We start from the raw sequence: 15,048 nt of genomic DNA on the forward strand, positions 1-15,048 counted from the left end.
CTCCCACAGTAACAAAGGACATGGCATCACAGAATAATTTTATGCTTTAAAGCCCTGAAAACTTTATGAGGGTCCCAGAGAAAAGTCAACATTCCCCCACAATTGCTACTGACCCTCGTAATTAACTTAATGGAAAAATGGAGAGAGAGCTCTGGCTGCTGCCTGATATACTTTTAATACATTGCAGATGTTCCCTTGATTTTACTAACTGGAAACACTTCATAACTTGTAGCCATAGCCTATTCCCAGTACAGCATTTAGCTTTCTCAAAGCAGTAATCTTCTCAGCCCTGGTAGCAGTCCTAAGGTCTGAGGAGGAAGAAAAACTTTGCATGGATTTTTTTCTTTCTCAGGGGTTAAATAGAAGGTGAACTGACACAGAGTGTTTAGGTTGTATCAGTAAATAGCAAAGAACACTGGAGGAGAAACCAAACTCCAGCTCCAAAACACATCTGAAATCACTTCAGAGGTGTTAGAAACATAAATATGTTGCTTTTCAAGTGTTGGGACACAGTGGGGTGGGTCTGAAAGGAGAAGCTGAAGCTTCTTGACATTTACCTTTGCAGTATCAGTGTGTTACAGATAATTCAGTGCCTTTGTAGTTGGCACCAGCTCATTTCTAACACTGCCCCTCATCAAAACAGGCTGGGTTTAAAAAAAAAATCTTAAATAAATACACTGGGAACAGAAGTTTCACAGCCACTCTTTGTACCTCAGTACAAAGTATTCCTGACAATGCTCTTCCAACCCCTCACGGTTCAGATGTTCTGTTACAAGCTGCCAGCTAGGGAAAAGGTGTCAATACTGCACTCATGTGAAAAGCAGAGTCATTTGATAATGAGAACTTGAAACCACTGGCTGTCCTTGTAATGTTTTCCCCCTTTCAGGAGAACTTCCATATCCGGGAACTGGAAGACAAACACGGGCTCTGCCATGCTGGAACAAATTGCTATGTCAGATAAGTAAGTGGAGTCTCGTGTAAAAGGTAATTAAAAAATATCAAGGGTGTTTTATTTTGGGTGAATTTTAAAAGAATCCCATTGTTGGTACGCAATTCACAGTAAGTGCATGCACTGTGTTCATTTTGGGGGGAAAAAGAGTCTCTCAGTTAGGTGAAAGAGCAGAGCCAGGAGTTCCATGTGGCTTCAGAGTTACCCAAACTCAACAGCCTTGGGCTCCTACATCCACTTATTACATCTTCCAATCCTACATCTGCTTCCAGAAAATGACTGCAATTCCCTTTAGAAAATTGAATTTCACAGATTCAACCTCATTTCTCCTGGCTCATTTGCCCTCTCTTACCCACCACTCTCACACCATGCACGCTCTTTTAAACTTTCCTCCTTCTGCATCCTACCATCCTTCGACATGACCAAGCAATCCAACCTTCACTCTGCCTATTTAAATCCCATTTCTCTTTTCTACTTTCAATCCCAAATTCCTTACTTTTCATTTTATAAATTTCCACTGAGCTGCAGTGTGAGGCTTTTTCCCCTGTTGCTGGGATACACTGAAGCTTTATTTCCCCTGTGCCATCATTCCAGCTCTGTGCTTTGGTTTACTGTGCTTTCCCTTTTCTTTCCCATTCTTATCCTGGATAATTCGTGCAGTCCAGTTGAAAACATTCATACAGCACCACTTTGAAGCTCAGAACTCTTTTCTCAATCCTCCTCATTTGCTCCACAACACATAAACCTCTTTTCCCTGCGAAACAAAATCTCAGAGGCTTTTGGATGGCTATGAATTTTCTGTTGTTCAGCTTCTCCAAAGGCTGCCACCAGTGGAAGCTGAAATAAAGTCCTTACAGTGAAAGTGTAATTTAAAAGGTGTTTTAAAGTTCAACAGTAGTCCTGGTTTGAGGGTTTGTTGGTTTGGGGCTTTTTTTTGAAGCCTGAAACCTACAACTTGGTGCCTCTTACGAGCTGAGGGAGACACAGGAACTGAACCATTGCCTGCCCTGGAAAGGTGAAAACAAGAAAGACGGGAATTCCAGCTCCCTGCTGTCCAACCCCTGTCTAGACTGTGTCCTCACTGATCTCCCCTCTGGGGATGGGCTGGAGCCACACTGTTTTCTCCTTCTCATTCCCTCCCACCTCCCTCTAGAAGTGAGGTTATGTCTTCCCTGGGAGGGAGAGGCAGGAGCGAGCTCTGGCTGTGTAATTACAGCCCATGGGCTGTGTGGAAACACAACAGCTCCAGTTGTGCCCAAGGAGTGGGAAATGCTCCCCTCACCCTGCTCCTGCTGGAAATGCTCCCTCAGCTTCGCTCCTGCCCCGTTTTCCCAGTGAAATTAGAGCAGAATAGGGATTTTCCCATTGACAAAACAAAATTCCTTTATGCTGATGAGGCCAAAAGCACGGGAAAGGTGGATGTGTCACACACAGCTTTTGTGGGATTGCCACGGAGCAGGGCACCAAGGGGGAAAGGCACTTTCCTGAGGAGCTGCAGCAGCTTCACAAGGCAGCAAAACCCATCAGAACCGCTGCAGTTTGGATTTAACACACACCACAAACGGGGAGGAGGCGCCTTGAAAGCGCTGCCCTGATGGGCGTTGTTGGCCGAGTCCAAACCTCAGCGCAGAAATTGGGAGAAGAAAGAGGAGTGAGGGGCAGGAAGGGGCAGTGAGAGGCAGAGGAGTGCAGCTCCTCACTCACTCCCTGCTGTGCCCACCTCACCTGGCACACCTGGGACTGGGAGCATCCTTTATCCTTTATTGCTCCCACGGTCTCTGGGAAAAGAGGAACCGTGACCTTTTGTCAAACCTACTGTGCAAGCCCTGGGTTTCAAACACTCCAGGCTGCTCAATCCAAAACCTCTCTTTCCAAATGTATTTTTCCAGCTCTGTGTTTGTTGGCAGAAGATGGGCTATTAAATATACTTCCATAAATCTGATTGATGTTGCAGTGTTTTAGAGCAAATTTCCTCATTTTTGTTTCCCTTTCAAGTCTAGATATTTAGTTCAAGATGAGTTTTGTTGTCCTCGTGACTTTTTAAAATACACAATGTTTTACAGGAAAAAAAAAAGTTATTTATAAGCAAGTGCATGCAAAAAGTCCAGTAAGTCAGTGCATCTACAGATGTTGAAATTGTCAGGCATCCAAAAACCCCTCTTATATTGGACAAAAACCATGTTTCTCACAGGAAAAAAAAAATTATTTTCATTGTTAAGATATTACCATCAGGATCTTTTCAAATCAATTTCTTTGTATTCTGCTTAAAAGAAAAACTTTTCCACTGGAACAGATTTGATATAAGAAAATATAAAGAATGTGACTTAATAAGTTTACTTGGAAAGGATGCTGTTACTGAGGATATTTATATATGAATCAGACTCTTAGCCCAGCAAGGAATTTTCTTTTGATCCCACAATGAAATCAAATGCTTTGTTTATTAGAGCAGGGTTTTGTTCAGTGGAAAATACTATGAGGTGGCAAATCCATCATCAGGGCTCCAGGGCTGGAGGAGGAGAAGGGCTGAAAGAGGAAATAACTCTGCTATAGACTCAAGTGTGAGCCAAGGGAAGAGGGAAATTCATGATGAATGAATGCTTTAAAAACGGGGTTTTTAGCAAATCGTGTCCTGCAGTTGGTGACATCACCCTGCGTCATTCCAGGATCATTTCCTCCCTGCCCAGCCCTGCTGGGACTCACTGAAACATTCCCAGTGCTTTTGGTGTCCTGGGGTTCAGTCCTTGCCTTTGGGCACTCAGAGCTCTGTGCTTGTGTTACAGGAATTGTCTCACCCCTAAATAAACCCCTCTTCACTCCCTGTTGGTCAGATAATCTCTCTGTTCATAAAGAAAAAAAGCAAAATAAATCATATTTCTGCTTGTAGAATGGGTAAAGAGTCCATCCTCAGCCTTTTACCATGACATTACAAAATAAACTGAAGTAGTTTTATGCTGAACTCTGTATGAAATAGCCTTTTTAGGAGTTGTAGAATTCCTTGGAATTGTTTAAATTCCACTTGAGTTTTTCTGTAGTTATCTATAACCCTACATGAAGAACATAATCTTTGTCTGCATGCTTCACAGCCCACATAATGTCATATTTTTGGTCCTTCTGCATCACCTGAAGGGTTTTCCTGGCTGGATTTCTCCTTTTTCTCAATGCTGTAGGAATAAAACCAGCCTGGCTCCTCTGGAACACATTTGCAGCCATGATTTAGGATGGAGCCTCTCACTCATTTTCCTGCTAAAACCATCCAAAGTAGTGAAAATTCTGAATTTAGGCAGAATATAATATTAAATACATGATTAGGTAAGCCTCTAGAAAATCAAGAGCCCGATGAGATACTCACAAAGCAAATTATTTTTGTGAAACAGGTACAAGCTTTGGGTTGACACCTGTTCTGAAATATTTGGTGGTTTGGACATCTGTGCTGTTAAAGCTGTACATGGGAAGGATGGAAAAGATTATATTTTTGAGGTAAGAAATCCTGCTTTTTTTTTTTTTTTTTTTTCAGTATCTGCCTTTCCATATTACAAGCAGCCAAGGAAAGAACCTTTCTGATAGTTGGGCATTGGCTTATTTGTGTTTCAGGCAAGGCTGTGTATTTTTGAGCACTGTTTAAATCATGATACAAAGCCACAGGTCCAAATTAGTGGCAAAACTTGCTGGAAAATGTAACCCTATGGATGGGAATGTCTTTTGGTGTTGGAGGAAATGTACACAAACTGCAAAACAAAGCCAAATGTGGATGGCACATTTTGCCAAGCCTGATGATTTCTTTCCTGAGCAGGCTTACGAGCTTTTCCTGGAAGGTTTATAGATAGCACCATCCCAAGGGAACCCCAACAAAATTATACCTTGCCATAGAAAGGGAGATTAAGGATGAAGTGGGAACAACTTGACTTTTTTTTCTAGCCTAAATATTGCCCTGAAGATCTGAATCCTCATGAATCACAAGTTTCTGCTGTAGGTAATTTTGAAAAGGTGAAGTTTCTCATTTCCTTGGAGTTTGTTTTTTTTTAATGGAGAAATATCACTTTGTGTGGACATAAAACAAGTTATCATCACTTTCCTATCACATAATTTCTTCAGCATCTTCCACATTCCTAGAATTTTATTCAGGAGATGGGAAAGGATCTCCAGAATCTCCCCACTCCAATAGAAGTTGATAAAGCAAAAGGGGAAAGGTTTTTAAAAATGAAACAACCTCTGCAAGTTCTCTAATGGACAGAGACTGCCTCACTTCCTGCTTCTCAACAAATCTCCTGATTTTCCACACCACAAACAGTCATCATTTCTAAACCCTAGAATTCTAGGAACTGCAGGATCCATCAGGAGCTGGCTTGACAGAGCATTTTAATCAGAATAGATGTTGCAATTAAATAAAATTTTAAAAAAGAGTGGATGGAAGCATGATAATTCCTGCTGTTGTCTGGAATCAGCTGAATTGTCTGGGAGATGGGAATGCTCATCAGCAAGGATGTTTAGAATCTGTAAAAGACATCGAAATGTGGGGCTGTTTGCAAAGTTCACATCCACCAGAACATCTGGAAAAATTATGATATCAACAGTTATTACTCTGCAATTTCAACAGAATTCTGAGCTACAATGAGGAGTGGAAAACTGTCTGCACCAAGATAGGGAGAATTTTCTCCTTTTGTGTCCTTTCAGCATGGGAAAAGAAATGTTTTTAAGTCTGGCACGTGCATGCTGCACTCGAGGGAGCTGAGTCAGTCCAGAAACCCTGGGCTGCAGCTCCAGCCTCGTGTTGGCCTCGTGTTTCCATGGGGAAAACACAGTTTCCATAGGGAAAAAAGCATGGTTTGGGTACCACAGAGAGCTGAATCCTGCAGAGATCCCCTGACAAGGAGCAGAGAGGTTTCCTGATGGGTGAAAGAACATCTGCAGATCTGTTCTTGTTGATTTTCACTCAGAACATCCAGCCAGTGGAACCTCCAAGAGGAGAACACAGATGTGTCACCCTCCCTTGGAGGGCACAGGAATTAGGGGAGAATTCTACCAAAGTGTTCTTCAGATAGCCAGACTGGCTTTGCTGAAGGGGGCAAAATACTGAAGTGATACTATTATTATTATTGTTATTGTTATTATTATTATTATTATTATTATTATTATTATTATTATTATTATTATTATTATTATTATTACTATTACTATTACACAAAGCCACCTGTGGTTTTCTGTGAAGGTTTGGGCTCTTTGCAGATTTTTAGGTGGGGGATGTAAGAGGTATCTTTGCCTTTTAACAGAACAGGTTTCCTAAATGTGGTTCCGTGGAACAAACTCCCTCCTCCCAAGGAGCACAGTGTGGTTCCTCCTGCCTGCACTGCCCTGCTCCAAGGAACTGGCTCCAAGCTCCTCCTAGGGAGGAATGAACTAATTAGAGGAGGGCTCAGCAAAGCAAAGGGGCTGTCAGGTTGATCAGGATGAGGGCCAAGTTGTGATTCTGTGTAACAGCCACATCTTTTCATTTGGTGTCTGTTCTTTCCCCCCCAAATGGGAATTCTCAGCTGCCAAGCATCAGACAAGCTGTAGAAACAGGATTTTTATTAACAAACCACTGCAACATGCAGCAGTTTAACTGCCTCCTCTCTTCTTCCTAGTAAGACATCAACTCAAGGTCCATTCAACTTTTAACTTCTTAAATAGAAGGATTTTTTCCCTCTTTAAATTAACACTTCTGAGGTTTCAATACTAGAAGGAGCAGAGCGCTGTTTATAGTTCTGATCCCACTGAAAATTGTCTTTCCTGTTTCATTCTTGGAAAACCAAAGCTCTGGGAAACTAAATAAAAGCTCAGAGTGTGGTGATGAGAGAAGAAAAAGAGAAGAAATGTAAGAGACTCCTTTAGAGTGGCCTCCCAGAGCTCTCCCAGATTTTGTTTTAGATTAAATGGGCTGCTGCAGGTGCCTTATTCCCACCTGCTTCATTTCACTCTGAGCTAAGTTAAAATGAGCTCCCAAGTGGTGTTTTTGACTTCAAGAGATGCAACTGCATTTCAAGAAGAAAACTTTCAGCCACTGAAAACCAACCCACGAAATGAAGAAACAGTGTTCATGCACAATTGTATGGAAAGTTCTTGGCCTCGAATTCTCCAGAAGCTCAGTGGCTTCTCCTGCCTTCCCTTCCAGGACAGACCATCCTCTGCTCAGGCCAGGGAGGGAGCTAAATCCAGCTGTAACAGCTGATAAAATCAGAAGTTTTAGTCTGAGTTTTCTCAGTTTCTTAATTTCTGCTCTGGAACATGGCTGTATTCACAGGCCAGAGGGAATGGTTTTGCCCAGTCCTCACCCTCCCAAGCATGGAGCTTCAAATCCACCCTGATTTAATTCCCCCTTCCTCTGTACTCACCACTTTTCCTATTTTCTCCTGGAGTTCCTGGGGCTGTTCCCTCAGGAGATCCATCCATCCTGCCAGACTCCCTGGGCACTGCTGACTGCCGGCCCTCTGGTATTCCCCACGTTCCTCTTGTATTTCAGCATCCTGGGAAACACCTCTTTTCCCCATTTAGCCACGGGATTCTTCACCTTTGGCCTTCCTTTAACCTCTCCAGCTCTGCTTTTCCCAGCCCTGCCCAAATCTCTGCCAAGGACATCCCAGTCCTTGGGGGTGAACTGAGGATGCAGCAGAGCTGGGTGTGGGCAGTGGGAATTTCTGCCTCAAACAACATGATCCCTTTGCAATTACCGATATCTTATAACTGCCCTGGCTCCTTTATAAATCCCATCCCATTTCCCTTCCTACTTCCAGAATCTCTCTTCCTCTTCTTGCCAGTCTCAGTCTCATATCCCAAATTTTAGCTATTCACCTTTCCCACTAACATATACAGTCAGTCCCTGGGTGATAAGAGAAATTCATCCCAAAGAACCACTGAAATGAAAATACATTGATATAAAAATGCAAGTTCACAGTGATATGAATTAAGTGACTGTAATTCATATTCACCCATGTTTTTACTGGCATCTGCAAAAGGAACATGTTTGATTTTATAAATTACAGATCTTTTTTTTTTTTCTTCTGTGAAATCCTCTTAGTGGGAAACTCCAATATTTTAAATAACTGAACTATATGCTGAAGTAAAAACTGGCTGGGTTTAAATGGGGTTTTAAATCTAGCACAGGCTGTAAATAGACTATTTATAAACAGGGAGCTTTGTGTATATTTAAACTTTGTCAAATCTTCTGAAGGGGGGGGAACGCCAGCCTGACATTCCTGTAATCACTCACAGGATTTAAAAGCTGTTGACATTTCCCAAAATACTTTAAAGATACATTTATATAAAATAAAAATATAAAATAGTTGCCATTAACACTTGTACTAGGAAAGAAAATGTATTCTCTGAGAGGAACAAAAAATACACCAAAAACCACCATACAAAGCATCCATCTGCATCTCAGCTGCTTTGCCAGGGAGTGGCAGAGGTGCTCTGTTGCCAAATCTTGGGCCAACAATATTTGTGCCCCTGTGGCAACAAACCCAAGGATTTTAACGAGGTCAAAACCTGTCCAAGTGGTAAGAGATGATAAAGGCAAATGGCTCTGGTTTGAATGCCAAATCTGTTTGAATCTGCCTCAATTTGTGACGATGCCTGAAAGTTCTTCATTCAAGGGGTGTAACAACTTCTCTGCTGGAGTGGACACGAAGATTTGACACCTCAAGGCTCCTTATTTTCCCTTTTCCCACAAGTTCTGCTGAACACCATGGCAGTGTCTCCCAAAGGAAGCTGACACTTCACTTGTACTTGCACTTGTAGAAGTGCTTGAAAGCAGAAATTCAGTCCAAACCAAATCCTTCAGATCTTAATCCTGTCTTAATCCCTTGGCAGGACCTTATTGGAGGCAATTTATTTCACAGTCATTCCAATTAATTGTTTTAATGTAAGTGGATGGTAAACAAAGGGAGGGGTTTTTTTGCATCCTGTGAAACTTTTAACTGAGGTTGGGTAAGAGGGGGGGTTCATCTACACCCTGCAGTGCATATTCTTAAAAATAATTCTCATTAAAACAGATTTTTAGAGCCCAAACATCACTCCTGCTTGGAAAATCAGATGGTTTGCAGTGGAGAACCAAACATCCAATGCCCTTCACACCAAAATATCCCATATTCAGTTGTTATTAACACTTCACAGTCCTGGCACTTTGGGTCCCTCCAGGCACGAAACGAATTCCTCTTGCAAGAAACAGCTCAGGATTCAAGGAAGTGGATTTTTAAAGTCTTTGTACAATTTTTAAAATAGCAGTAAGTGAGCAAGAACTAATATTAAAGAGCCATGCAACCTGCAAGGCTACGTTTTACCTCTTCAGAAACATCAGCTCTTATTGATTGATCAACTCTTCCCTCAATTAATGGAAAACATGGGGATGTTCCACTTAAAATTATGATGGTTAAAAATTATGGTAAACTTTAAAGAACCTTTCAGTGTACTTATTAAACATCTCTTCACTACTGTTGATGTGGCCCTAGAGTGGAAAACCATTCATTTTTCAGGAAACATTTGTTCTGGAGTTTAATTATGATTGTATTGTTTACTCTGGGTTTATTTTAAAGCCTTTTGGCTGTGAGGATGCTCAGAGGAGATCTCCTAGATCTGAAAATCCCGGCACAAGCATTGCCAACATTTTGGTTGCCAACACAAAATGCCAGTGAATCTTGTAAATGAACAAATAGAAGAACCATGGAAATTATTTGTGACTTCAAACTAATCTCATTATTGGAACAAGGTAACCTTTGTCACTCAGGAAGAATTTCTATAGCTCCCACCAGAGTTTGAAAAGCTCAAGGTTTATATTATTTATAACTCAACTCCAAACTACTGCAAGGTGCAATGTTCTTTTAAATCCAAGCATCTCTTTAAAGGCCCAACTTCTCTGCCTTATTCTCTGAGTAGCCCTTGAATATCTAAAAGAAGGAAGGCAAAACTCTGTTCTTTGTTAACAAAGGAGGTGATCTGTGGAGGTTGGGGGAGTGAGTAGAGTTTTTCTGCCACTAAATCCCTTCCACTTCAGGAGGGATCCTCACCATGTGGGTGTGTTCATGCTCCTCAGACTGATCCTTGTGCACCCTTCAGATAACAAAATTCTTCCACCCAGACCTGTGAGAAATTCCAGAGTGCAGCACTGCAGGTGACATGGACATGCCCTGATGCACATGGAAAAGGGATTGCAGACTCTCAAAAGTGAATGAAATCCTGTTATTTTTCTAAGCAGGAATTCCCAGTGCCCTTGTGAATAATAGCTGGGGTTATGTTGTGCTTTTGTTTCCCCTGCAACAAATGCAGATGTGGCAGAAGTGGATACACTGGAGAAATAACAAATATCCTGGAGAAATAACAAATGCTTGGGACCCACTGAAGTGGCAGAATTCAATATTATTTTTATTCATCAGAATGGCTGCAATAAATAAGCACTGACTACTATTAACCTGTCATGTTTAGAATGGAAATGTTCCCATTTTTATCTGCCTCTCTGCCATCCTGCTTTCTCTGTAGAAATTCTTATTTATTCTTTGCAGCCACACTACTTTTTAAGAAAGGTTATCAATAATAACAAGGTGTTATTTGAAGTTTTTCATGAACCTATAAGGACCCAGATTTCCCTGGCAAAACTCCACAAATTGCTGGGAAGCTGAAGTTTTCACTCTGCATTTCCACGTTGTAATTCAGCTCATGAACGTGGTGTGAGCCACAGAAGCAGGGAAGGGAGGAAACCCTCAGCTGAGCCAGGAGAGCAATTCCTTCAGATCACTGGACAGCCTGAGAAATCTCATTTTCCTTGCCAGCCCTGTGCTTCCTCTTCCTGTTCCCAAAGTGTGTGCCCAGGTGTGAAGTGCATCTTTTTTTGGAAGGTTCTTTCTCTTTCCATTTTGTGGGAGCTTGGGAGGAGGGGAAGGCATTGCAAACTTGCTGTTCTCTTGTTTATTTTCTGATGGAGCACGTAGAATTCCTGTAATTCCCGTGCACTTCTGCCAAAACCAATCCTGTAAATGCACACCCTGCCCTCCTGCAGGGATGAGGAGGAATTTCCTTCCCAGCCCTGATGTCCTGTTGTGTTTTGCAGGTGATGGACTGTGCCATGCCCCTGATTGGGGAGCACCAGGCTGAAGACAGGCAGCACATCACCGAGTTAGTCGTAAGCAAAATGAACCAAATGTTGTCCAAAACTCCTATTCCGTCTCCTCAGAGACCCACTGCCACTCAGCAGCCTCAGGTAGGATAAAATTAAATTTAAATTAAATTAAAATAGAGCATCTTGGTCTATTATTTTAAGCTCAGTGTTTTCCTCCAAGAATTCGGATGCTTGTGGAACCTCAAGGATTTGAGAACTCACCAGCACATTTTATCAGTCTGATGTTTTTCAACAAGATTGTCTCCATACATAATCAAGAAGTTCAAGTGTTGCTGTGTTTCTGCCTGTGGGTTCAGGCTTTGTTTTCTTTCAGTCCCATATAGAAAATATCATGGAAACACTAAGAAGCACTGTCATAGAAAACCCTTGTCCTGAGGATGTCAAAAATAACACTGCATAATTCTTGTTCTTGTGAGAAATTAATTATCTTATGACCTTTTTTTAATGTGCTGCAATTCACAAAAATACCTTTGAAATCAAGTAAACTCCTGAAATATGTTCAGCATAGTAGAAGACATGGGCCAAATGTTGCAAATAGATGCATTTCACTTATTTTATCTTGCTTGGGCTGACAGGTAAAGTGTGGGGATGAAGAATTCTGCCCCTGGCCTCGCCACCAGCTGACTTCCAGGAATCACCTTTGTCTTTCCATTTCCATGCTTTAAAAATGTGGGGTTTATTGTACTGATCCTTTCAATAACTGTGGGGAGTGCAGCGTTTTTGTAGAAGGTCTGAGGACAGGAAAGCTGGGAGAGGTGTGGATGTGCTGGGTGGAATTTGATGGGTGAGGAATTGGGGGGATGTTTAAACAGAGGTCAGAAATGAGTGGTGACCTGGGGGGGGGGGGGGGTCTGTCCTAAAAAAAAGGGGTTATAAACTCCTTTTTTTACCAAGACTGAGCACAATTCTTTACAAAGAGGATGCTAAGGAACAAGAACAGGTTGTGGGTAAAATAGAATCAAACCCACCCTGCCCATGACCTGTCAAGGGTTTTGGTGCTGCCCTGGACCTCTGCACTCCACAGGCATCAGCTGAACACCAGAATCAGCCAAACTTTAAGCCAGGAATTACCAAGCCTAAGTAGCTAAATACCAAGCCTAAATCAAGGATCTATTTTTGCTCCCAGCAGGCTCCACACCAGGTAAACAATTTGAGAACAATTTTGTGGCCTACCTCAGACAGACCAGTTCTTGAGGCAGAGTGACTAATTTGTTCTTCAAATACCTCATCATGCTTTAAGATATAAAAATACCCCATCCCACATGAAAAAAATAAGTGGTGTGGCTTCTATTTATGTTGCAGCCACTTGAAACTAAGCACAAAATTGTTTCAGCCACAGAACCACATACAATGGAGAAGTTTCCATCCAACATGACTCAAGTCCATTGTAAAGGGCACTGAGAAAGAAAGAAGGGGAAAAAAATAAATCACCTTTTGCCAAAATAGTTCCTTTTAGGAGCAACAGATTATCCAGATATTAAAATGTCCAGTTTAGACTTATCCAGTCAATACAAGTCAACATAAATCAAAATTTAAAGTTGTAACAGATATCGCTGTCACACGAATGGATTCACATTTGGTGTTTCAGGGAAAATTTGCAAGGTCTTGGGTGGGCTGTCCTGGATTTCAGAGCAGCCTCAGGGGGAGGAGAATTTACTGTTACTGCTGCCATCCAAAGGAACTGGCTGTTTGTTGGATGTAAATAAAGTTTCCAAGCATTCCCAAAAACTGCCCACCTGAGTCCAGAATGAAAACAGGACCCAAGGAGCATTTTTAGAAGGTTCCTAAATTCCTCAGCCATTGCTGTTGCTCAGCCTGTCCATGGAAAGGGGTTTTTGCTCTTAGAGAAGACTTTTGGATTAATGCAGAGATAATATTTTGGGATTGTGGAATTCTGGTAGGTTCCTGTTTAGTTTAGGTTTTTCCTGAAGGATTCAGCCCTTACTGATGTCAATAAGATGTTATTCCACATTAATCTTCTTTTCCTTAGCCTATCCTTACATTAGGGATCACACTTGAGGAAAAAAATGCAGTGAAAAACAGAGGTATTCCTTCAGAATATTTGCAATATCTGTTAGCTTTCCTCTCAGTCAATCAGACTCTTAAAATGGGCCTTGTTCTACCAGTTGAGGGCAGGTAAAGGGAACCTGATTTTCTGCTGAAGGTTCTATTTGCAAAGACCCATTAGTCCTCCCAGCTTTAAGAGGAAATCATGAAACACACTTGTAGAATCTAGCACAGATAATTCCTCATGTGTAGTTAATTTTTAGTTGGGTTTAGAGTAAAATCAGTCTGATAAAACAAAGCTGCCCCTTTCACTTTTGAACAGTCTTCTCCTTTTCTAACGGGAGAAATGATTTCCTATTCTTGAGAAACACTGAGTTCATCTGCAAGGCAGGGGGACACTGTTCACTTCTACAGGCCACAATTAAATCCAGTAATTAATTTATCCCAATCAACTCTGTGCCTGTGTAGAAACCAAAGCACTGGAGGTATCAAAGAGGAATTACTGAGTTTTGCTACTTTTAAATGAGCAGCCTCTGGTCAATAATAGAGCTCCAGACGTGCCATGCTCTCATTTTCTTTATTATCTGTGGGGTTTTATTGTTTAATCATTATTAATTTAATAATAATTAATATTTTTAATATTTTTAATATTTTTAGTCCAGGCTGTAACACTGGGTTGGATTGTACATAAAATCATGCCTCAATTTATAAATGCCCAGAGTGGTCAGCACCACTCCAATTAAGCATCCATCAGAAAACCAATCAGTGATTGAGAAAATCAGCCTTTGTTTAGCACTGGTGGGGATGGTTGGCCCTGCAGGGCTCTGAAGGCTGGCAAAGCTCTCCCTGTCACAGTGCCAGGAGGAGCAAATTCCAAAGGGAAACTCACAGGGGCAGGTCCTGGGATTGTTAAACCCATTAAACCAGAGCTATATGAATAGGGAGATTTTTTAAATATATATATATATATATTTAAATACATATATATATATATATATTTAAATACATATATATATTTAAATATAAATTTTTAAATATCTATTTTAAGTATTTAAAATATTTTAATTTTTAATATATAAATATATACATATATATATTTTATATATAATATATAAAAATACATACATAAATCAATACATATAATATTTTTTTAATATATGTTTTGTACATTGCCAGTTTGTTTATCTGCAAACTCTTGTCCAGACTCTGTAGCAAGCTCTGCTGGTGCACAGAGGGCAGAGAAGTTGGGCAGGAGGAGATTTGGTCTCACAGAAATTCTACCTGACATGGTAAAAAGAAAATCCTTCAAAAATGAAGTTGTTTCCATTATTTAAATCATGATAGTTTGTTTTACCCCAAACCATGCTGAAAATAGAACTTCATCTAGAAATATGATTTAAAGTTTTCCATAAACAAACCTGCTCTCGTTGCAGGCAATAAAACTGTAGAAATTTAAATTTTGATATTTTCTAACCTCTTTGACTACTTTTGACAGATCTTTAGAGAAACCTCTTTCAATTTTCTCCTAAAAAATCAAGAAAATAGGTTAAACTACCCAGTGAAGCTGCTCTGTGCAGGAGCTGGCTCAGAGCAGGCTGGATCAGGCTCATTCCTTGACCGTTCCAGTTGTGATAAAACAATAAAAATGCTCAAACCACCACTCTGAGCTGCCTGTCAGGTCCTGAGGTGAATTTTGATGGAGGAAATTCTGCAGAGAAAATGACATTGTCCATGAGAATTACCATAAAATGCAAATGTTTGTGGGCATGTGAGTGAGGGAAATCCTGTTAGGGAAATGTTCATTCAGTCCTGTTGCGCTGTCCATGAATGAAAAAGGAATTTATTTCCTTAATGGAAGGAAAGAAGGAAGGAATTTGTGCTCCAGAGGCACAATATCCATGACATGATGACATCACAAAGAGCAGAGCATCCCCAGCTACATCCTGCTTCT

General features: G+C 41.0%; 1 protein-coding gene across 1 annotated transcript in view; it reads left to right on the top strand.

Annotated features, from left to right (window-relative positions):
* SYN2 (synapsin II) overlaps nucleotides 1-15,048 on the top strand; it is a gene marked incomplete at its 5' end in the record, with an annotated part of 155,545 nt that overhangs the window by 122,477 nt on the left and 18,020 nt on the right. The window contains 3 exons of the mRNA XM_015640485.2: nucleotides 887-961; nucleotides 4,324-4,426; nucleotides 11,022-11,171. Of these exons, the coding sequence (XP_015495971.1) occupies nucleotides 887-961; nucleotides 4,324-4,426; nucleotides 11,022-11,171 (328 nt within the window). The remainder of the gene's footprint in view (nucleotides 1-886; nucleotides 962-4,323; nucleotides 4,427-11,021; nucleotides 11,172-15,048) is intronic.

This window comes from Parus major, chromosome 12 (genome assembly GCF_001522545.3).
Source record: "Parus major isolate Abel chromosome 12, Parus_major1.1, whole genome shotgun sequence".
Classification (NCBI taxonomy): Eukaryota; Metazoa; Chordata; class Aves; order Passeriformes; family Paridae; genus Parus; species Parus major.